Below are 22,980 nucleotides of genomic sequence, written 5' to 3'. Positions count from 1 at the left end.
GCATGTCCCTACTGCCGGAGGTCCTGTGCCCTACCCCACATGAGCCCAGCTGGAAAGGCTTTGTGCCTGCCACAGCCACAACACACCCAACAGACAGAAAACTAGTCCTTAGAACCTGGCACTCATCCAACAGAAGGCTTGTGCTGCAAGGAATTTGGGAAGCTGTACATTGCAGTTTATACAGATTCATGCTTTAAGGAAGTCAAAGTCACCAGCAGCACCAGCAGATCTACCTGGCAATAAAGCAAAGATTTCAAAGTTCAAATCCAGCAAATAGGATTGTATCTCAGGCTTTCCCCTTCTCCCAGGTAGATCAATCAACATCTAGAATGAAGATATTCTGGGGTCTTTTCCTCTGACCATTGTTCCACTTAATTTATTTCGTGTTCTTAACTTATCTCACCTAAGTCACACAGACGTACTTTAATACCACTTTTTCTCATCTTGTGAAACTAATTCTTTTCTTACAACTGGCCTGAAATCTTTCATCTGGGGCAAGCTGAACTTTCATCTGACAGCTAAGAAGATAGAGAAAGGGAAGAAGGATTTAAAAAAAAACAACCAACCAACCAAAAAAAAAACCCCAAAACAAACAAACAAACAACCCCCCACCTAGTTCTAGTTGAAAGTGGAGTAAGACAATGAAAATGAAATTATTACAGTGCATAAAAGCAGTTTAAAAATCCACCCTATGTACTCATACATAATTTTTGTTGCTGTAGAATCAAACAGATGTTTGAAATAATACACAAGTGTTATATTAAACATATCTGAACTGACCACTACGAAATACTAAGCAGTACATTTTTGCCGTTTAAGCGCTCTTTCCTTACACTCAAGCACCCTTCATTGGAACTCTAGACTAAGTTGACAGTACCAGGAATCTCCCTTTCTGGAAAGAAAGGAGTTCCAAGTATGCATCTGCAGAGCTGTACACTTGTCCCTTCCACAATTTGTTGGTACCAGGTTAGGCAGGATCCATTCCTTACCATCTCAGCAAAGAAAAGACAATGGCTGCACACAGCCCAACAAAAGAAGTGTGGCAGACAAACACTCCCCATCACAGGCACCAAAGAGGATAAACAGAGAAGCAACTGCAAGGTCACAGCATATACCAGCAGAGTGCATTTGCTCTTTCTTAAGAAAAGAAGAAAAAAACCCAACCACCACCCTGAAAAGTGCACACACAAATGCAATGAAATCCACAGTGTGTGTGAGATTTTATTTTTAGTAGGCCTTTGTTTTGGGGATGAAAAACAAGGACTGAGTGTTTCCCAGCCTCTGCTTATGCAGATGCATCTTTCTCTATATCAGTTACACGAACTACTCAAATTGCAACACTGTATATTAAAACAAAACAAACAAACAGCCGACACTGAACAAAAACAAAAACCCCACACACAGAACAAAAATCCCCCACAACTATAATGACTTAAATCTAGTGCTGACCTGATAACCTCCTTTGGCACACTGGTCAGACAGCTGCTTTAAAATCCCAGATTCACTGATTCAAACTTATCACACATAGAAAGGCTTATTTAAAACAAATATGCTGAAGGCTAATCTGCTTCTCAGCTCCTTTGCATATTAAATATAGTTGGTGGAGGCAGCTGAATTATTTTACTTGAGTTACTGCTGAAGTTTAAGACAGGAATTATATGCTACCTATTACAGAAAAAAAGAGCTAATCAGGAAATTGTGTTTTAAGCACAATTCGGTGACATTTAACCAAGTAAAAATAAATCACTTCACCATTAACTTGCTTAACTACAAAACACTTAGGGGAATTAAGATTAATGCAACTAAAGGGAGACTCTTGCAGGAGTATCAGTAAGATCAAAGTGGCTTGTGGGTTTGGGGTTTTTTTGTTGTTAAAGTTGGGGTTTTTAATGTATTTGGTACTTAAGATTATTCCTTTAGAGTCTCAAGAGTTATTGGTAATAATTCTATATCTACTTAGTTGAGTATATTTCTACTTGTTTAAAAGCCTACTGAAAAGAAGCTTTAAATGAGCTGTCCTTAAAAAATGGGTGACAGCACCAGCCTGACTGCAAGGTCTGTGTGCTAGAAGAACACAGCAGTTTATTGGTTATAAAAACAACTGCTTTTTACTCTCTCATGCCAACTCAGCTCTGTCTCTCCTACAGGAGGTTTGGCAGAGCACTCAAAGACTCCAAAATTAGGCGTCCTGCTAAGCTCAAGACTGGGAAAGCAAGCAAATATATCTTCTGCAGATACTCAAGCAGCTGCCATAAACACTGCAAAACTTCTAAGCACCAATAAAGTGTGGTACCTACCTTGACACTGGTAAAAGCTGCAGTATGCTAGATATACATCAACAACCAAATCAAATAATGATCTGGCAGACAGCTCTGGTCTCACAACACCCAAGGGTATCAAAGCAAAACTGTTTGAAGACCCTGCCATGCAAGATGCTCAGCACCTCTGGTTCGTCAAGTCAGTGTCACTTAAAATCAGGTCCTAAGCCACAGAAAGAAAGGACAATTGCAAGTTAACTGAAATGCTTTAGGAAACAAAAGGCCAAACTGCAGCTGCGTCTAAAGGAAGACAAGTCTTCAAGCAACAACAAATTATTTGAAATCTGAATCCCTCAATTGCACAGAATTTGGACCTAGCAATTTATAAAAAGAGAACGGGCTAAGTGAAAAAAGAGGGATGAAAATCACCTCTCCAAGATTTTGGCTCAGGCTACAAAGGAAACGCATGCTGGAAGAAATGTGAGACAGCTCAACCAAGTTTGAGAATTAGAGCACTCTGGTTTAGTTTCTTCTGCATGACTGGAAGCTGGGAGCTAGATTAAGTGCCAGAGCACTGAAGTGTAAGCAAGACTTCTAATAATGGCAGCTTTTGTGGTCCTCTACTACAGAATCATTCCTTCTGCATGTAAAACTGTAAAGATACATCCACATGCTGTTCAGATAAGCATTTGCCACAAACTGAAAACAAAGAGAAAGCTTTCAATACTGACACACAGCTTTTGCATATTCAGGAAAACACAGAACAGAGTGGAGGGCTTTTCTGGTTTGGTTCTTGGGGTTTTTTTTTTTTTCACTTTTTAAAATATCAACACGGAAGAAGTGACCTTGAGACACTTAATTACCTTAAAAGGGCAACTCCTTGTAGTTGAATTGTTGCTTTGCTTTGAAGTAACATAGTCTTGAGAGACTCCAAGTAACTCAAACTAGGTTACTAGTCAAATTAGAAGGGGTTTAGCTGTAGGGTTTTTTGGTGACTGCAATTTTTATTGGATTTTTTGTTGCTGATGTTCTTTGGTTGGTTGGTTTTGCTCAGGTTTTTTAATAATTTTTGGTTTTTTTTAATGCTTGGTTGGTTTCGTTTTTTTAATAAGTGAAATGGATTTTACTTTTAGAGTACCTGCTTCCTGGGACTGATGCTGTTTCTTCAGAAACTTCATCCTGGCAAATGAGCATTTTAACTGACTTGGTAGTTCCGCCTATAGTATCACAAAATTCTAGAAGAAATTCACCTCCTTTCAGTTTCTAGCAGTAAATGCTCGTGTCTCCCTTGGGACCCCAGTCATTTAGTTTTACTGTAACACAGCTGCTCCAAAATGAACCAGGAATTAAACTAAGCACCAATCTTCCCTCCTCTAACACACACTGCACACCTAACAGGTCTTTCTGTGATACAAATTTGATGCTCTACTCCCTTGCAAATACTTTTCCAGTGGATATATTACAGATAAGAGCACAATTAAAAAAACAGGAAGAAAAAAACCAAACACCCCCCCCCCCCAACAAAACAAAAAAACAACCCCACACACAAAAAAAACAAGACACCCAAGAACTTTAAGGTTCCACAGGGAACTTCTCTTCTTTTGGTTCTTAAACATACAGCAAACAACTTATACATTTTTGAAGTCAGTTCTTTAATGGAAGGTAAATAAAAGTGACTTTGTTAGAGAAAGAGCATCACCTACTACAGTTTATAAAAAAATACTAATAATCTACTAAATAAATATCTCCCTGTCCTGTGAAAATGATTAAATGGAATTCATATAATACTTGTCCTTTGTGCCAAGACAAGTATTTCCTACTAGCTCCCAAAGGAGTAGATGTCTATCACTGTTATTCTGATCACCTAACACACAAATGATGTCATTCTAAGTCTAAAAAACAAATTAAATAAACATCTAGAGACTTTAAATAATGCTAATTATGAAAGAGAACAGACAGTGGCAGCTCCACAGGGGCCATTTCTGTCTGCTGAGCAGATTTTTATTTAGGCACTTCAACTGGCCATATGAGGACCCAGCAGAGTTTAAACACTTAACTCCCCTCCAGCTCCATCTCTTAATCATAATGGAAAACAGAGAAGCACAAGCTCAAACAGCTTATATTCCAGCAGCCCATCTAAACAGCTATTTCAAAAAGCCATTCTGCTTACTGAAAGTACAATGTACATACACCTTTATTTGCTGCTTTATTTCCTCCTTAGAGTTTGCTCGTTTTATAAATCCTTCTCTTCAAAAACCAGCATGTGTGCAAATGGGAGATGCACGCATGCCGAAGTGATAACATTTCAATTTCTGTGCATTCATGAGCAGGCGCCTTCCTTATTTTGTGTTGGTCTAAAGTCCATACACCATGTAAATTAGGAAACCCTTTCCTGTGAGTTGTCTTCAGCTAAGAAACTAGCACACTAAAACTCCCTCCTGTCCCCAGGTTTGTGACTTTCTCAGGTCCAGCAACCTGTTCAGCAGGATAAATCCCATCACTCTTAACCAGGGTAGGTATCTCCACAACCTTTACGCCCGCTTCCTGGCCCAAGAGCATTCACATTTGCCGAAAGTACAGGAGGTCAACATAAACTCAAGAAGACCTTTAAAACACAAACCACAAAAGTTTTCAGAAGTAAATAAAACTCTGCATAGGATCCAAGATCTCCCACACAATTCTGAAACCCGATACTCCTTCAAAAGGACAGTGAAGCACTGCTTTAAAAGACATCTCAAATTTCTCAGATGAAAATACACTGTGCAAGAATTGCTTACAGGTCTACTAAGCCATTAAAAAGGTGAAAGTTCATTACAGAGCTTTGCATCAAAAGCTGGACTAGGATGCTGTTGAGTGGAAAGGCAAGGCCAGCTGAGTTACAGGCACAAAGAGACACCTTTGCTTGCTCTACAGCACAGGGCCACAGATCACTGCCTGGAACAAGCCTGGACACCAAGCCTTAATCTGGAGTCAGAGTTGTGTGAAATCAAGACTGTGGACTGAACCCTGTGTGTCACAATACAGAATGTGACAATAACCTCAACGAAAATGACACTGGATTAAATAACACTTTTACAGGCAGAACATGCCAATAAAATAAGAATATAAATCACTTTCCTTTACTACCTGCCATTAAAACGCAGAAGTTATTTGCTTTGGGAGCTGGTATGCAATTAGGGGACTGTTTAGCAATTATACTTTATACATTTGTGGAATTCATCTTCTCTCTTTAAAGACTTTTTAATGAAAAGTATTAAATTACATGGAACTCATTGCAGAAACACAGTCAATAAAGCAATCTTTAGCTTTCATTTTTTATTACCTTTTAGCAAAAAATTACTCTCAAAGCTATTTTCAGCTGTAAGTGGCACGCAGGCTGTTTTCTAACTTACCCAAAATTGGTAGGCTCTACAAAACTTAATTCACCCTTTGCAAAATTTCAGCTGACAAAAATAGAACATTTGCCCAAAACTGAGACAGCAGGACTGAACACGGCTGTCTGAACAGCAACTTACATCTCAAACCTAATATCCAAAAATACATATGTAGTAGAGGACTGAAATACTCTGTGGTTTTAGCACTGGTAATAGCAGCAACAGTCAAGGAGATTAACATCAGGGCTTGGCTTTTGCTAAGGAAAGTCACACACATTCTCACATTACTCTTTTTTAAGCCATATAAAGGACACTGGATGTGTTCTGCAGTTCAGACATCCCGAGAATTACTCTCAATTAACATGTCAGAGGTTAAGTAAATGCTACTGTGTGGCAACCAAACAGCTATTCCATACTGTAATATTTTACAGATCACCTCCATCTGCCACTGTATTTTAGGACTGCTCCTCTCTTTCCTTGGCTCAGTTTCTTCATATGTCTGCACAATATATTCACAACCCTCTAGCCTATTAAGCAAAACAAAGACAAGACTGCAGACATATGTCAGGCTACTCTGCCCTCTCCCATATTCTAGCTCCAGGAAAAAAGTAGTTTAAAAGTCAACCCATTCTCTTCCCTCTGTTTGAGGTCACTATTTCATTCTGCATTAAAATGCACACAGAGCCCCAAGGGAAAACAGCGTGTCTCTAAAATCAGTCCTTCCTTAAACTTCCAGATAGAATTCAATCTATCAGCCAAAGTGCATCATAGAATCACAGCCTGTAATCTCAATCAGGTGTCCAACAGCACACGACTAAATCACTTGAAACGGTACCTCTCACCGGCCTGGGAACACTTTTAAAACTGACCTCTGCAGAAACTATTTTCAATTCTGAAGCAGAAATGTTTGTTTAGTTCTTCTGGAAATGAAGACAATTTTCACTAACAAAGTATCAGACAGTCTGTCTGCTAGTGGGGAGTCATCTGTCTGTCTCTTTCCCATTGAAATACCTGATAACAGGACCTATACAAAAGCATCATGATTTTTGTGATTCTTGTGTTTATTCCACTGCAGCAGAGCAGTACCCATTTTCAGCTGAAGAACTGAATCAAAGACTAACACCACTGGTTCAGCATTTCCCAGAAGGACTGCACCCAGGTCAGTCATTCCCTTGCCCTGCAGCCAGCACTACAGTAAGCAAATGCCTTCACAATTCACTGTGGACAACACCAGTCTTGGATGCAACCTTGCAACCTTCATGTTTCATGATCATGCTCCTGCAGAAGGGAAAGATTAACTCAAAATATTTTTGTCACTGCAGAACCAAGAAAGCTTCATTAAGCTAAGTACTGCCTAAATACATATAGACAGTCTGTGCCTGTAGCAAGTTTAAACTAACTAGAAATCAAATGAAGAACAGAAGCAAATACACAGCTAACAAGGTTCTACTCCAGGTCATGCCAGTGGCAGAATCCTAAGTCCTGAAAGGCCTTTCTGCAACACAGACCACCCTACAACAGTACCTTGCAAATAACTTATTTGTCAGAGGAGTTCATTATTTACTGCAGACTTGTGAAAAACAGAGCATGACTGCTCACTGTTGTTGTGTTGGGCAGCTGTAACTTCAGGACACAAGAACATGCACACTACCTCTGGTAGGTGCAACAGTACAATTGCCAATGCAGAAAATTTTGGAGACTATGAATACAGCCCACTCAATTGTACAGAAAAGGGAGAGAACTGCACCTAGGAGTGCACAAGGTCAGCAAAGCATTTCAATTAAAAAGAGTTTCTGTTGAAGCTTTGGATACCTTGTTCATGAGAAAGCCAACATTCCCAGTTAATAATTTTGGAATTTAAAGCTCAAGATGAAGAAAGGTTGTCCCTAAGCCAAAACTGTTCCCTAGAGAACAGGAGTCTAAGGAAAGCAGTCACTCAGGCACAGCATAGCTTAACCCATCAACTAGACAAATCTAGCAAAAGTTCGTTTTTACCTAATTTCAGTAGGCCATTGGGGGTACAAACTTTCCCCCTACGAACAGAAAAATGCTTTTTTGACTTCAGGGTGTGTGCACCTATGTGCATTTCTAGCATGTTGCTGTTTACTTTGCTAAGGACTAAATTACTAGCCCACTAGACGTAGCCTGCCTAGTAGGGAAAGATTCCAGCTCACACAAGAGGACACTGCTACTTCCAGAACTTTATTTATAGCTTGAGTACAGTGGCCAGTCCCTAAGCTGTGCCCAAATCTGGAGCTCCAAGTTTGAATTCCTCTTTGCAGTTCAGCTAAGAGCTCTAAACCTGACTCAGTGCTTCAACTACAGAAATGGGAGCTGTTTACTGATTTGGAAGCGACTGGTATTATTGCAAGACCTTCACTGATCCACAGGGAAAACAGCATTTGCCTCAGCCTAAAAACAAACTCATCTCTATTCCAGGGGTTAGAAACAGCCTCAGCAACTCATGGGCAGCTAACATCCTTTAACATACCTGATAAAAAGTCTGCTGCTTGCACTTGTTTTATGCAAGTATAGAGCAGCCAAGTAAAAGGACACAGGTCTAAAGAAATATGCTTTCAAAGCAAGGCATCCTTGCCCTCCATGATCTCTGGGCCCAGCTAAGTGATTTAGGTGAGGACAACAGGATTTCTGGAAATACAGTCTCCAAAAATTCAGTCAATTGCTTCCTTGCTTCCCTTTACCCATCCCCCCAACTTCAATGAGAACACTAAGGGTTTTTATGAATTTCTTACTGAAGTTGCACATGCCACACAGTCACAACTCTTTTCAAAACTGTGTCTCAGTACAACATTTTTTTGTTTTTAATTAAGAGATATTTCCAGCCTTTTAGAAACACAAGGTAATCTGCTAGGTATTTAGTGGCCACAACTGCAGGGAATAGACGCAACAAAAATACATCCCATGACCACACTGTAGCATTTCTTCCAATAGCATTTCCCATCTACATACTCCAGATGTGACCATAATATCCATCCAGGCATAACCAAGGAATGATCACATTATTTTCTTCTGTAAGCCTCAAGTTTTTCATGTAAATGCAAGGAATTTTTGCTTGAGAGTGCAGTATATATTGTTGCAGTGATTACTGACATTTTTGAAGGCTAGGAAACTAGCTGTTTTCAAACCAGACCCTTTCACAGAACACCCTTTTTATTATATTTTTAATATTTAACTGGTATCAAAGTGATTTTTAGTTCCTCAGGAAAAAACACTAAACCCAAAGATTGACACATGAGTAGAGGAAGCACATTAAAGCTGGTTCAAGCTTCTCCTGCCAGCCTGCCTTAGGCTTCTTCCAAAACTCTACAGGTATGAGCATATTATCCAAGTACTGCAGACATCAGGTGCTGCACTTATATGGAATCTTCAAGTAGCAGCACCTACAGGATTTAAATATTCTCTACAAGACAGCAAAGGGAGAGGTTAACACCCTTCAGATTTTCTAGCATTCTTCCATCTTCTTTCAGTTTAAAGCACTGGAATTCAGTCAGAGCAAGAAGAGTCACAAACTTCACACAATGAGCAAAGAAAACTTTCTGCTGTGTTCAGCCTTTTCCAAGATATGGCACCAATTCCAGAAGTTTTATGATCAGCCATTTCTCCAGTGAACCAGTAGCGTAACCATTATTAAATGCAATTAATGACATTATCTTGAATGCTCATAAAATCCCACAGCAACATGAGTCATGTGCTTGGTTTCAAAAGAGGGCCCCTCTCAAGTCAATAAAACCTGCAAAGGTACAGCTGTTGAGAGAGTGGGAAATGCAAAAACGTTGCATGGTATCACTGCTAGCAAGTATTATGTAGCCAACAAATAAATAAAAACCACCAAAGCCAGCAGCAAGAAGTCTTGTCCTCTGTTTTAAGAGTCTTGACACTGTTTTTCTAAGTAGCCACCAGCAATAAAGTCTCCAGCAGTTGAAAGCTGCAAGATGGCAACTCTTCAAAAATTACAAATTAAGTTATCAAATTTCTAAAATAAAGAGGTTATTCAAACAGAAAAAAGGCCTCTTCATTGCACTTACCCCTCCCAAGTTATGCCTGGTGAAGCACATATAGCAGCTGATCTTTAAAGCTTAAGTCAAACACGAATTCCACCAATAACCTGGCTTGCTCATACTTATCGCCAGCAGAAACCCTCAGCTTATGAGAACAGGAAAGTGCCAACACATAATACTTGGAATTGTGCTTCTGGATCAGACCTGTCATTGTTTCCTGAAGTAGCATTATCTGTATTAATGAGAATTTTGCTTTAATGAAGAGATCAGCTATGGAGATATACGAGAAATCTGATATTAGATACAGACAGACTAGACAATTACATGATCTGAAATGTCAACTACCTTCTGAATATCAGCATTAATTTTAGTAGGCACTTATGTCACCTTCCTCAGATACCATTTACAGTACCATGAACTTATGTCACACTCTTGATTGCTCCTGCTCAGTACAGAGAAGGGCAAGCATTCTTTCATACCTACCAATGTCCTTCAAAAAAACTGAGGAAAATGCCACTTCATTCTAGCCTATCTCATCTATCAAATTCAGCAATTATGCTGTAAACTAGACTTTGGCCCACTAAGTGCAGAGGAATGTAAAATGTCAAGGCCAATATCATGTTTTTAGGAGTTTTTGTATCTCTTGAGCAAGCAGAAAATTTGTGTTCCTATTGCTTGTCAGAAACTTCTCTCACAGTCTGCCAACATGTTTTCAGTCAGTAAGACACCACCTTCACTTTAACTTAGGCTAATGTATTTATACTACTTCATTAAACAATGTCCATAATGTCAGTTTATTTTAAAAACCTCTAATATTCAGGAGAGAAGTAGCCTAACAGTATTTAATTATTAAGAATATTTAATATTCCAAAGCATCTATTTGGTTGCATGTTAAAAAAACCCTAGTAAAAACTACTTAAATCATATACTAAATGACAAGAAAACCTCCAAACATCTAACAGAGACAGGGGTACAGATGCAACTTATACTCAGCATCAGTCTCACACAGAGCTCAATTACAGCATAGATGGCCTCAACTACCCCCAGACTATGGAGAGTTGAAGGCTGCACACACCACATGAAAGGGAATCTCAGATTAATATCAAGACCTTGGATTTGCCCCAAAGATACGATTGTGTCAAGGAAAAATAAGTTTCTTATATAATGTTATTACCACAAAGAAAAGTTATTTTATTTTAAACACTGTTGTAGTTACATTTTCAGGCCCAAATGCAAAGACTGATGAGCTCTCATGACTGCTTTGTTTACATATAGCATATACAGTCCTCAGGCAGCAAGATTCACAGTATTTAATTTCTGGACTACAATAGGACCACCACTGTTTCTGCTGCTAGTGCATGCCTCAGCTACTGTTTCCCACTGAAAACTCTGTGTCTTAACCTATTTTAGCTGTTGCTAGCCTTATTGGATTAGCTGGACAGCTAGGTCAACAAGCAACATAGCACATGACTCTGAATCACTTTTCTTTTTTCCTGACTCTGATCTTGCTCCAGGTACTTTTAAAAGAGGTCAGTATCAGCTTCAAGAAAGAAGGAGGAAAAGAAAGAGAGAAAAAAGAAAAAAAAGAAAAAAAATAGTGAATGGAAGTTTCAATAGCTGAAGGACCAGACTCCCAGACATTAAATCTTGTGGAGGCAAGGAGAAAGGTTAGGGCTAGTCTCTTGCATACTCCATATATATTTAAACTATTTACTAAGTTACAGAAAGAAACAGCAACAACCAACCCACAAAATCCCAAACTTCAGCCTCGAGTTATGACCAAATGGAATTGCCCCTTAGAAATCTCAAATCTCAGGAATGACATCACATTGTATCAGTACCTCCAGATCTCAACAGACACACATCAGTCATCTTCAGAAATACAGGATACCTTCCCTTACACCATCTCAAATCTTTGTTTTCCTAGCAGGCTGCTGGAACTTGCACAGATGAGTCACACAGCCCACCTGACTTTGTCATTTTTCACAAGTGCCTCTCCTTCAGCTTCCCTAAGCAAGTCCAGGAGCAGAGCTGTGGCAATCACGTGGAAGAGCAGTGGGCAAGCTTTGGAAGAGAATGGCATGAAAAGGCACTACTCTCCATCTCTTCTGTATTTTGAAGACAAAACCAATACACAATCCCTTCTACATCTACAGAAAAGATGAAGTGCACAGGGTAAACACTGACATCAACTCCTACAGTTTAGCTGGCTTGTTCATTATATGATTGAGACACACAGAGAAGCATCTGAACAATCCTAAGTGGTTTTTGCCAGGTTTATATACTGCACAGCACTCAAATATGGCAAAAGATATGTAGAAAGAAACAGCAGAAGAGTTACCTCCTCATTAAGAAGTCCAAATATACACAACAGTGTGCACACAGAAATTCTATTTAGAGTGACTGAGTTCATGCTATGGCTCTCCAGCAGCAGCCAACATGCTCATAACTCTGCAAAAGTGCTCAGCTGTCAGCACCCTGGTTTTAGGGGAGCACTGTTACAGTAGAGGAACATTGACAGTTCAAGAATGACTCCCAACAAGTGCAGTGTGAGGCTCTGCAGTCATTCCTGCACTTCTCTCTCTTAGAGGAGTTCTGAACAAACAACGGCTCAAACACCAAAGTACAGAGTGTAAGAAGTCCACCTTCAAGCTAAGCACAGATTTATTCTTCCTATCAATTTAAGGTTTATAATCTAGTGTTAAGAACATTTATTCATCAAGATTTTATTTTCTAGCAGCCCCTTTAAGGAAAGGTTTTATGTTTTAAAAAAGTCTTATACCTCGAAACGCTACTTCCATTTCAGCAAAACCCTTCACATACACAACCCTACCACAAAACAGGCCTTTTAGTACATGCATTTCCAAATGCTATACCAGTCTTTGAGGACAACAACTTAAAAAAAAAAAGGCAAGGAAGCAGCCTCTGGCCATGAGGAATAGATGGAGAAGATAACTGCATTGTCATTTCCAGAAGAAAAAGCATGACTGAAAGTACTTTTACACAAACACAATTTCCTATTTCCTGTAGCAAGCTTCTTTCTTTGAGCCCCCAGCCCCTGTGCTACCTAAAATAGTACATCAGTCACCACAGATTAATGAGCAGAGAGCAGAAATCTCACCTGATAGTAAGTCTTAATGTTTCTGATCAGGATGGTGAGGTTTTGAACCCGAAGATAGGTATCATTATTTACGTGCTTGTTGACACGTTGGTTGGTTGGTCGAGGATCTCTATTAAAAAGGAAGCAAATAAAATATAACTAATTAAACTGGTGTTAAGACTTAACACCTCAATAACACAATTAAGTTTATGAGTTAAATACACTGACCATTATACAGGGTACATATGTATTAATTCATGAAAGAATAAGCTCATTACCTCTGCATCTATGTACAAGTTGGAAATATATCCTGCATGTCACAAAATACCCTACTGTAACCCACACAGTACTTCAGGTCAGCTTCCCTTCTTACCCATATTTCCCTGAAAAAGAGAGCATATCTAGTTTGTGCAAGCTAGATCAAAGCAGTCTCTGCTAATATGGGGTTTTCCTTATTCAAATAAAGGCAAGTCTAAGAAATATTATCATGCCTTCCTCAGCTTTGGAGTTTCATGACAAGAAGAGGGTATTAATACTTGATCAGTGATCACTGTAAAAACTGCAAAGACCAGATGTTTTATAAACTGAAGGGAAAAAAGAATACCGCACTTATTACTCCTATATCATCTAACGAGATCTCTCATATACACGTTACGTTTTTTGTTTGATTTTAAAATTGAATCAAAATTGTACTTGAAGCAATTTTATTTCTAAAATAAAAAATAAGACACAGGAAAAAAAAGCTGCAAATATTTTCATACAAATGTACACCTTCGGATCATGTCCATACACTCTTAAGATGTTGAAAAAAACAGAACCAAAAATCTTTATCTGCCAATAGCACAGATCAAAGTTTCGTGTTTGCCCTTTAATAATGACTCTTATCAGCAAACTCCTACGCAATCCAAACACCTGCCTCCCAGAGCTCCGCTCTGGCTGTTAATTAAGCCATTCACAGCTCTTCCAGGGCCAATTATTGAACTCAGGCGTTGACAAGGAAATAAAAGAGGAACTGGTCCAATATTTATTTTTAAAATATATCTGCTAACGTTTACATAAGTATGTCAATGACCTTTTACTTTTTATTTTTTAATGCACAACCATTCCAGAGTACCTCTTGAGTGACAGCACGGGTATGGGAATAAGTATGAAAAAATACACAGATATTCCAGAGATGAGAGAAAACTGCAGATAACATCAAACACAGTATTTATGTACGTGGATTTAAGCAGATGACCAATACTGGCATTAAACAGCAAGACACTACACAGCCTTTCCAGCAGCAAAGGACTTTGTATACAGATTTATACTATAATAAATTATGAAAGAAAGAACAAAAAGAGGCAACTGCAACAAGCTTTTAAAGTAAAATCTGTAGTAAGTATTCCACGTTACTGCTGCTCAGATAGAGGACTGCAGGAGCCATACTTGGAACAGTTTTACAGGATGGGTTCTCAGCGAGGGAGAAGCATAAATGCCAACCGAACCTGAGCTCAGGCAGCCACCCTCGCCTTGAGTACGGTCTGAGCAGGCGCTGAACCTCCAAGGAAGCTGGACACAGTTTTTTTAGGCAAGGCCATGACAACAAAGTGGGAAGCTAAAAGGGAAGAAACACTCAAAGAGAAGCTGGCCAAACAGAAGGGTCAGCCTTCAGTTCTCATTTCCATGTGAAAGCTCATGCAGGCAGCACGCTGCAGCACCACTGGCCACTGTCTGGCAGCGATCCCAGGTTTGTGGCCAGGAACTGACATCTTCGACTGGCTAGCAGTCACTACTCCATAATCCTTCCCAGAACTGCACAAAATGGGGCAAAAATCCAGAAAACACACCAACCAGCCACAGGAAAGCAGAGGCTACTTCTTCAACAGCTGCAGCAGTGGAACCGCGGGATTCGGATGAAGTTTTCAAAGGCATATAAGACACAGAGCAACCACTTCCTAGACAAGATGTGCTCATTTCTGCACAGTGCAGATTGTGTTACAAGAACATAAGCACTAGCAGGACCAGGCTCTCAGGAGCAATTCCAGAGCTTTTATCCTATCATCTTTGTTAAGGGTAATTGATTGCTCCAAGAGCCCTTAATGCCACTGACCTCTGGGTCCTCTTAACCTGCAGCCAAGCTGCAGCACAGTGTAGCTCTGGCACTCCTGCCACTTCTCCATCACAAAGAAGTTAAAAGCTTTCCTGAAAATAGAATGTAGCTCAAAACCATGTTCTCTGAACATGCTGTGTAACCAGCTTCACACAGCACCTCAGCTTACTTCAGAGAGGACCCTCTGCACAAGATGCTAAAGTCCAGCACAGCCTCACTTCAAACTGCCCCAGAGCTTATTGTCTTTACAAGAAAATGGAACAATTCCTCCTCAACAAGCAAGATCCCATTTCCTCTTTTTTGTGCTTAAGGACAATCCTACCCAAAAGACAGAGCTGTTGGTACCAAACTTTGTACGTTATAGCACCTGCCTGTATGGTGAAACTTGTTCATCAAGAATTTTATAGAAAGAAACTTTCTGGATCACACTGAAAACTAAAGAGATTTTTTTTTTCTTGTAACACTAATGAGGGAACCCAAACAAATTCATATCTAGATATATCTGAAAAATCCCTGAGCACCACCTCAGATGCCTTTTCAGTCCTCTGATGTTTGGTTTTTCCCTTACACACAAACATAATGAAAACTACATTTTTTTTTGAAAACCACCTACTTCTCAACATCAAGAAAATTATCTAAATAAGACTGAGACATCCTGGCTGAGGTATGACTTAGGGAAGTACTCCACAAACCAGTAAAAACCCTCCCAAGCCAAATAAACAGAAAGTTTCAAACCTCACTATATACCCAAACATTTTAAAGAAGCTGTCTGGTTTGTACATGCTCATGAGTCTTCTAGGAAGAGAGAGGAAAAGAAGGATCAGGAGACACAGATCAAGTGACAAGTTCAGCAGGCATGGGGCCACCAACTCAAGTGCATGACGATGCAATCCCTTAAATCATCAATTCATAAAAGTAATCACAAAAAAAAAAAAAAGGAAAAAGACAATCCCATTCTCATAATTTCTGACAAGCCATTTTGATGATCAAATGGAAAGCCCTCAAGTCAGGCCCAAGGGTTCTGAGATGCCAGAAGGAACTGACTGGCCCAGCATCCTGCAGCACTTTGCTCTGCAGACAAGGCACTAACCAAAACCACACCACACCGGGGCTAGTCTAACCCTCCTACCATCCAACTTCTTCCTCTATCAAGTGAGACAATGCCACAAAGGCTGGCAGATTCCTAAATTGCCTGGAAAACGGTGGAAAAATGCATCTCTACGTAACATTCTAAAATTTTAAATTAAGCGGATGCACATCTCTAACGCATCTCCTGGTACTCATGCTACAAACCACGAGGAGCTGGCACTCACAGTGTGGCTGTTCCTGTCACATGGTCTAAATTAAAGATATCAGATCAACGGTACCACGAACCATGACAGCCATTGAAATGGAAACACCTATTATTGTGCATTGTCATAAAAAGATTTTAATATAAATAGCATTATCAGCAGTATTCCTAACACACATTCCTGTTTGCTAAATGTTTTGACAGAAAATCGGTCTATCCTCAATTAGAAGAATTAGAACAAGCCAATGCAAAAGAAATTATGTGCCTGCATAAACCTCCACATCATTTCTTATAGGAAGTTTCATTTGGGAAGTTAAATGGGGCAAATATTTGCTTATGCTTGTAGGTATTATGCCACAGCTGCAACTGTAGCACTGAAGGCAGTCATTGCAGTACCACCACGTGCTAATTTCATACCAGGAAGTGACACAGAGCCATCAGAAAAAAGTTCTTTAAACTATGTCTGCAGAGAATCTCATTAACCTGGTACATACAAATCCATCACCAACACAAGCTTGAAACACAGCAGTTCCACTTTGAAGATTAACAAACATTTTTGTATGCAGAGCATTCAGCCAGCACTGCAAGTCTGCAAAAATCAACGCCGTCCTTCATGCATGATCATGTTGGGATATACACTTGAGCAGGACACAGGCAAAGGAAACCATTCATTTACAACAGAATTATTTGAAAAATCATTTGTCTGGTTTTAAAAACTAAATGGGGAAACTAAACACTGCTGTCTGACTCTTGCTACTAAAATTAACTCATTTAAAAGCTAGGTGCCCCTACTGAGAACCAAACAACGCCCAGCTTTCTTAAAAACGGTCTTGCTTGTTTTAGAGATCACCAGTAAACAAAGGGATCACCAGCAAAGCCCAACAGCTGGTGTCCCACCGACTACATTCTGCCTAAGCCCAGGCCAGGCTCCCCCCTCTGCCCTTGTGCCATGGCTACATTTGGCAAGCCTGAGCAAGCCACATTTTATTCAGGGCTGGCATTCCCGGGGGCAGTTCATTTCTCAAGAGGATGAAGTTAAGGCACAGCCCTATTTTCACCCCCGGTCACAGAGCCAGCAGGGACCTGGCAGGCTGGAAAGCAGTAGATGGTTGTCACATATCTCTCTGGTGACACAGCTGCCTTGCTGAGATGAACCCACCACCTAAAAAACGTCCACACCGCAACACAAAGCAGCTGGGATCTCCTCCACGCAAAGTTGCCAGACAGCATTTTGGGAAAACCCGAAGTATTACAACAGAAATTAGGGGCTGACTGAACTCCTACAGCCCACCCACGACTCAAGCAGCTAAAGCTTTACTTTCACTCAGCCATCTCCACTCAACAGGTATATCTGGATTTCTTCACAGATCCACCTGTCATTTTTTGCCCTGAATTAAACTCAAAATCTGCTTCGCTGCAGGGCAGAAATGTATTTTTAGTAATGACTTTCCCAAGGACCTAGCTTTCAAAATCTTCACTGAAAGAAACGGCTTAATTTGCAACAAAGTACTGCATCACACCTGGTGTTTAGATGCGAACTCACATGCCCCTGTTATTTCTGTTCCAGCAATCAGGCAAGCAGGATAAAAAAATTCAAAGTGAAATAACGCATAAGTGATGAGGCAGCTGTCCACACCAGGAGCCCAGCTCTTTTACCCTGCCACACCCTACTCTCCACACATGTGTGCATGCCTGCATCTGTGCTTTCAAGCAATCAACACTATCGTGGCATGGCAAATCCAATTCCAGATTTATCAAAGGCCCTCATTAATAGGCTTTCAGCAGGAAGAAATCTCCAGCCAAGCACAGAAAGCCATCTTCAGAAACCAGGACCTTAAAAAAATTAGTGTGTTTTTAAAAATTCTTGTTCATCAGTTGTTCTTCTTTCCTGAACACTGTGGGGCAGAAACATGCCTTGCAAGACTTGCCTGACTTACATGTAAATGGTAATTGCATTGCAATTTCTAAAGTTGAAATCAGGGAAAAGTAAAGGTCAGTGAACACCTCTCCAGAGCACCTTGCTAGGTAAGCATATACAAATAAAATTGCAGTCCTTCCTAAATTAAACAATCTTGGGCTCTCAATACAAAGCTTTTGGTTTCAAGCTCTTTAGTCACCATTAGGAGCACTGCTAAAGCTGCCTAAAAGAGGGGAAGAAAGGCCAATTGTGTATAATAGGACAGTTTCCTACTCCACAGTGCTCGTGCCTCCAACACTTCACTTTCTGAGACACCACTGGCAGAGATGTTTGTTGGGAAAAAAACGCAAACAAAGAAAAACTGAATCCCCACCAACTTATTTATCTGACTGCTTAAAACTAGTAAACATGCCAGGGCATCTCTCCCAATCACAAGAGATCAGACAAAATGCCAGCTAGTGTCACTGCGTTCAGCCAGCCCGGATGCTTATCTTCCTTATTCCCATGAGAATTTATCATTCTTTCCTTGTCCCCAGACCATTGTTCAGTTGCTCCCTGGACTTTAACAACTCTTACCTCCTTAGACATAGCTCAGTAGCCAATTACAAATATTTAGAGTTTGCACACACCACGCAATAAAACTCTAAACAATGCCACAGTCATTCAAGAGACACATAACTTCATAAATTCATGATTAAGTATGACTCGGTTAATTTTTCTTGTTTTGAAATAAGAAGACTATTGCACATATAATTATATAAGCGTATTAGGTAACAGTGCTGTTTAGTTAAACCTGCAGCCAACTCAGCTGCTGTTCTTTGACAGTTGTGTTGGGCACCTCTGTGCCAAACACAATGGTCAATTTCCTACATCTCAGAAAGCTACAAGCCTGGATCTAAACGTTCATACTCGAGGCTCTACTTTGCAGAAAATAATCTTTTTAAAGTGTAATTATGTCCTTTTAAGTGCTGGAAATTATGACTTCTCTTTACAAGAGGCTTCTATCCCTGCTAACATTTTACGCCACTAGTTTGTTATGTCCATGTGCTGGCTGATCTAGGTTCTGTTCTGAATCATGGATTTTCACTGGCTTCACCATTTAAGCTCCAACTCACAATTTTCACTCCTGGTAACGTCAAATCAAAAGAAAATTTTATTACCTTCTCACATGGTACAGCCAGGTACCAGAAGATAACACAACTCGACAATCCGAGTGGGTGAGCCATTGATTGTCAGACTTAATGTTATTCCTCAAGATTTTAAAGCAGTCTAATATGAATTCTTCATTTAAATGCTTGGACTAACACTGCAGATCACTGGTCAGCTTCAATTGATTTCAGTCACTTAAGAGAGTGAACTGCCAAAACTGAGTGACTTCCAAACTCTCTGCCTCTGAAAGCCAAAAACACTTGTCCCTACAAACTCCCTCAGATGTATTTCAGAATATTTAAAAAAAAATGCAGAGAAAACAGAAAACAGTCAGGCTCTGATCTCAGGCAGCACAGTAGATCAGCAACAGGAAAGGATGTGGTTAAAAACACAGCACAAGTCCTAACAACGATTCACTTCGACGCTAGGGTACTTTCAGCACTCCATCTTTTAACCAATTTCTAAGTTCCCTCAACACATGGTCTTACAGTGCCGCCGGAAAGAGGTGGCACTAAAAGATTTCTCCAAATTATGTTTTTACTATCGAAGTTTACGCAAGAGCAGACAAAGTTCGGATGAAACCCTCCCAGTAAAGCTTTATATGATACTGTACTTTCATTTCCTTCTTTGTACTGCCACACACCTTCCACTGTAATATTAACTAAGATAACTAGGAGGAAAAAAACAAGGGGGAAAAAAAGGAAAAACACACATATACCAGGCAAAAATATTAGAAAAAGAAGTTAAAGATTTATGGGACTGGATTAGTTCAGAGCTTTTTTTCCCCCATTGTTTTTTGTTAATTTCGAAGAGCGACCAAATTGAAAACGGCTGCGGCCCCACGCGGCCCTCCCCGCCGGGGAAAGCTCCGGGCCGGAGCCCCGACACCGCGGGAGGGGCCGGGGCGCGGCCCCCTCCTGTCCGCCGCCCTCCGACCCCGCTCACATTTGCAGCATGATTTTGTTCAGGACGACGCCATCCACCAGGTCCATGTAGACGCCGAGGTTGTCCTGGTCCCCGCTCCCCAGGTCCCCGAAGGTTTTCACCTGCCGGAGGAAGGACAGCAGGGTTGAGGGACGGCGGGCGGACCCAACACCCCCGGCAGGACAGTGCTGTCCCCGCGGCCGCCCCTCGCTCCCCGCTCTGCTCACCCAGGTCACTAAGGGGCTCTGCAGGAAGAGCTCCAGGAGCTCGGAGACGGTCACGTCCATGTCGCCGGGGCTCGGGCGGCGGCGGGAGGCTGCGGGCGCGGGGCCGGCTCACTCGGGAGACAAAGGCGCGGAGCCCATGGCCCGCCGCCCCGCTGCCCGCCGGGCGCTGCCTACAGGGCAAACAATGCGCGGCTCATCGCTCCCCCGCCCGGCGCCGGGGGCACACGCGGAGCCGCTCGCCGCGGTCCCTCCTCCCGACGGCAACAGGCCGGTCTTCCCCCGGAGAGCTCGCTCCGCGGCTGCAGTACGGGGTCCCTAGGCAAGAGCGAGCCACGCCGGGAGAGAGGGCGGGCTTAGCCGCCACGGCGAATGCCCGGGGGCTGGGAGCAAAAGAGCGGAGCTCCCGCGGGACAGTTCCGAACGGCCCCACAGCCGCTCCGCTCCGGCCGTCCCGGTACCTGTGGCGGGGCGCGCCCGAGCCCCGGCAATTAGACGCGGGCGGTCGCGGCGGCGTGACGGGCAGCGGCCGCGGCCAATGGGAGGGGCGGAGGGGCCGGGCTCCGGCCAATGGGCGGCGGCGCCGGGCGGCCGCGGGGGCGGGCCGCGGTGTGGGGTCGGGGCATCGCCCGCACGCGGCCGCCGGAGCGGCCTTGGCGCCTCTGCCCGCCCGGCGGGGGCGGCTCCGCTGCGCCTCGCTCCCGCTGTAACCGGGGCGATGCGCGGCCTCTGCGGGAAACTCGCCCGCGGGGCCGCTGTACCTGCCGGGAGCCGCCCAGCACCGTGCCCTCCGCTGGGAACGGCGCCAGCGCCGAGCGGGAGCGCGCGGGTCAGGAGTTCTCGCTTAAAAAAAACGCGAAATTCCCACAAGGTACTCCTCATGGGCGCTTCTGAACGCGCCGCCTAAACCCCTTAGTGCAGCTGAAGGAACTAAGAGGGAAAGCCGGGAGCAAGGCGGGCGGCACAGCCTGTTGCGCTCCTCTCGGAATGAAGCGGGAGCAGGTGTCCGAGGCCTCCGCCACAGCGCCCACCGCGCTGCCAGCTGGTTACCTGCGGAGCAGAATTTATCCCGCCTTTCCTTAGGAGAATAAACAGTGCCAGGTAACCTGGATGATTGCTGCTTTACTTATCCCAGGCTCAGAACATGAAGAGAAATAATTTAGTCATGAAGCTGAACGGTGTAATGCACAGTGTCACGTTGTGGGGCTTAGTTGTGTCGGGGTTTCTGTTCGACAGTTTGTTCTACTTTTCACAGATATAGTTGTTTATCTCTGGTATTTATCAGTCTGTGCATCAGCCACTTCTTAATGCGTTCTGCCTATTTCGTGTTCGATCATACTGAACTCGCAAGACAGACTTTAGATCTTGCACAATCAGACGAGGCATCTGAAATTCTGGTCATTATTAACCATCTACCTTCGATACGTATTTTTGGTAAGGGGATGGGTACATGTGTGTTTGTGCATCGGCTGAGGGAGAGACATCTGTTGTTGTGCCTGAGGGACCAGAGCAGTTTGCAAGCAAACTATTACTAAATGACAGACACTGGTGTTCATTGTAGAGGCCTGTTTGTCCCACTAAGGATCGGGTTTAATATCTGCTTCATGTGGATCCTTGTTTTAGGCAGTCCTGTAGACAAGGACAGAAAACTCCCGTACTTGTGAATTGCAACTTGTTTACAGCTGTTTTGCTCAGTTTCTTGAAAGGATGTACCAGGAGTGCACAAGTGGTTAAATTAACCCTTTACTATGTCAGTCATGTAGTCCAGTTGTTTCAGGACCTGAAAAGAAGGAAGATTTGCAAGCAAACCGTCTGTAGTTGGATGGGGAAATAGGTGTGCTTTTGAGTGTAACAGTCATGGAGAGAAAAAGAATGGTTAATAGTTTCTCAGCACTTCAGAGAGATGGACTGCCATACTTTGATTTCTTGAAGCCTTATGATTTCCTGTTTTGTGGAAAGAATTCATTAAATAAATTTTCAAAGCAGTTACTACAGTGCTTACAACAGATGTGAGTGTTAATCAATAGAATCAAAAGCAAAACAATTTAGTATTTGTAAACTATATAGACCTATTTACAGAAGACAGAATACAGATACAAGAATGCTGTCCCACTTTTCACAACTTGGATGCAACTCGTTTGTAGGACAGACTCCTGAAAAGAAGCAACAGCTGCATAGTCCGATCCAGGTGTTGCCAGTAGTGAGACAATGGACAGGAAGCGTGCATCATGGAGCACGGTTATAACCCCAAATTTCTTATCCAGGAAACGTTCCTGAGGATGCTGTTAGCTGCCAAATGCTCACGCGTTGTTCAAGGTGACTGACTGCCTGTGTTACAGGAAATATTTGGCCTCGGGCAGTGTTGGAAGCTGGTGCTGGAGGTTTAGCCGCAGCAGCAGGATGGGCAGGGGTTGGGGATGGGGTCGGGAATGGGGATGGGAATGGGGTCGGGAATGGGGATGGGAATGGGGTCGGGAATGGGGATGGGAATGGGGTCGGGAATGGGGATGGGAATGGGGTCGGGAATGGGGATGGGAATGGGGTCGGGATTGGGGATGGGAATGGGGTCGGGAATGGGGATGGGAATGGGGTCGGGAATGGGGATGCCTCCGGCTCGGCCACGGCGGGCGG

General features: G+C 42.3%; 1 protein-coding gene across 3 annotated transcripts in view; it reads right to left on the bottom strand.

The window, feature by feature from the left end:
• Positions 1 to 20,800, bottom strand: part of CCDC88C (coiled-coil domain containing 88C) — a 96,433-nt gene extending 75,633 nt beyond the window's left edge. For all 3 annotated transcript variants that reach the window (XM_040066174.2, XM_040066173.2, XM_040066175.2), the window contains exons 1-3: positions 20,353 to 20,800; positions 20,147 to 20,247; positions 12,773 to 12,881 (exon numbers count right to left, since the gene is read on the bottom strand). In XM_040066174.2, the coding sequence (XP_039922108.1) occupies positions 12,773 to 12,881; positions 20,147 to 20,247; positions 20,353 to 20,412 (270 nt within the window). In that variant the 5' untranslated portion in view covers positions 20,413 to 20,800. The remainder of the gene's footprint in view (positions 1 to 12,772; positions 12,882 to 20,146; positions 20,248 to 20,352) is intronic.
• Positions 20,801 to 22,980: the final 2,180 nt, after the last annotated feature.

The sequence above is a fragment of the Hirundo rustica genome, chromosome 6, assembly GCF_015227805.2.
Source record: "Hirundo rustica isolate bHirRus1 chromosome 6, bHirRus1.pri.v3, whole genome shotgun sequence".
Taxonomy (NCBI): domain Eukaryota; kingdom Metazoa; phylum Chordata; class Aves; order Passeriformes; family Hirundinidae; genus Hirundo; species Hirundo rustica.
This window is presented reverse-complemented; position numbering and strand designations above follow the sequence as displayed.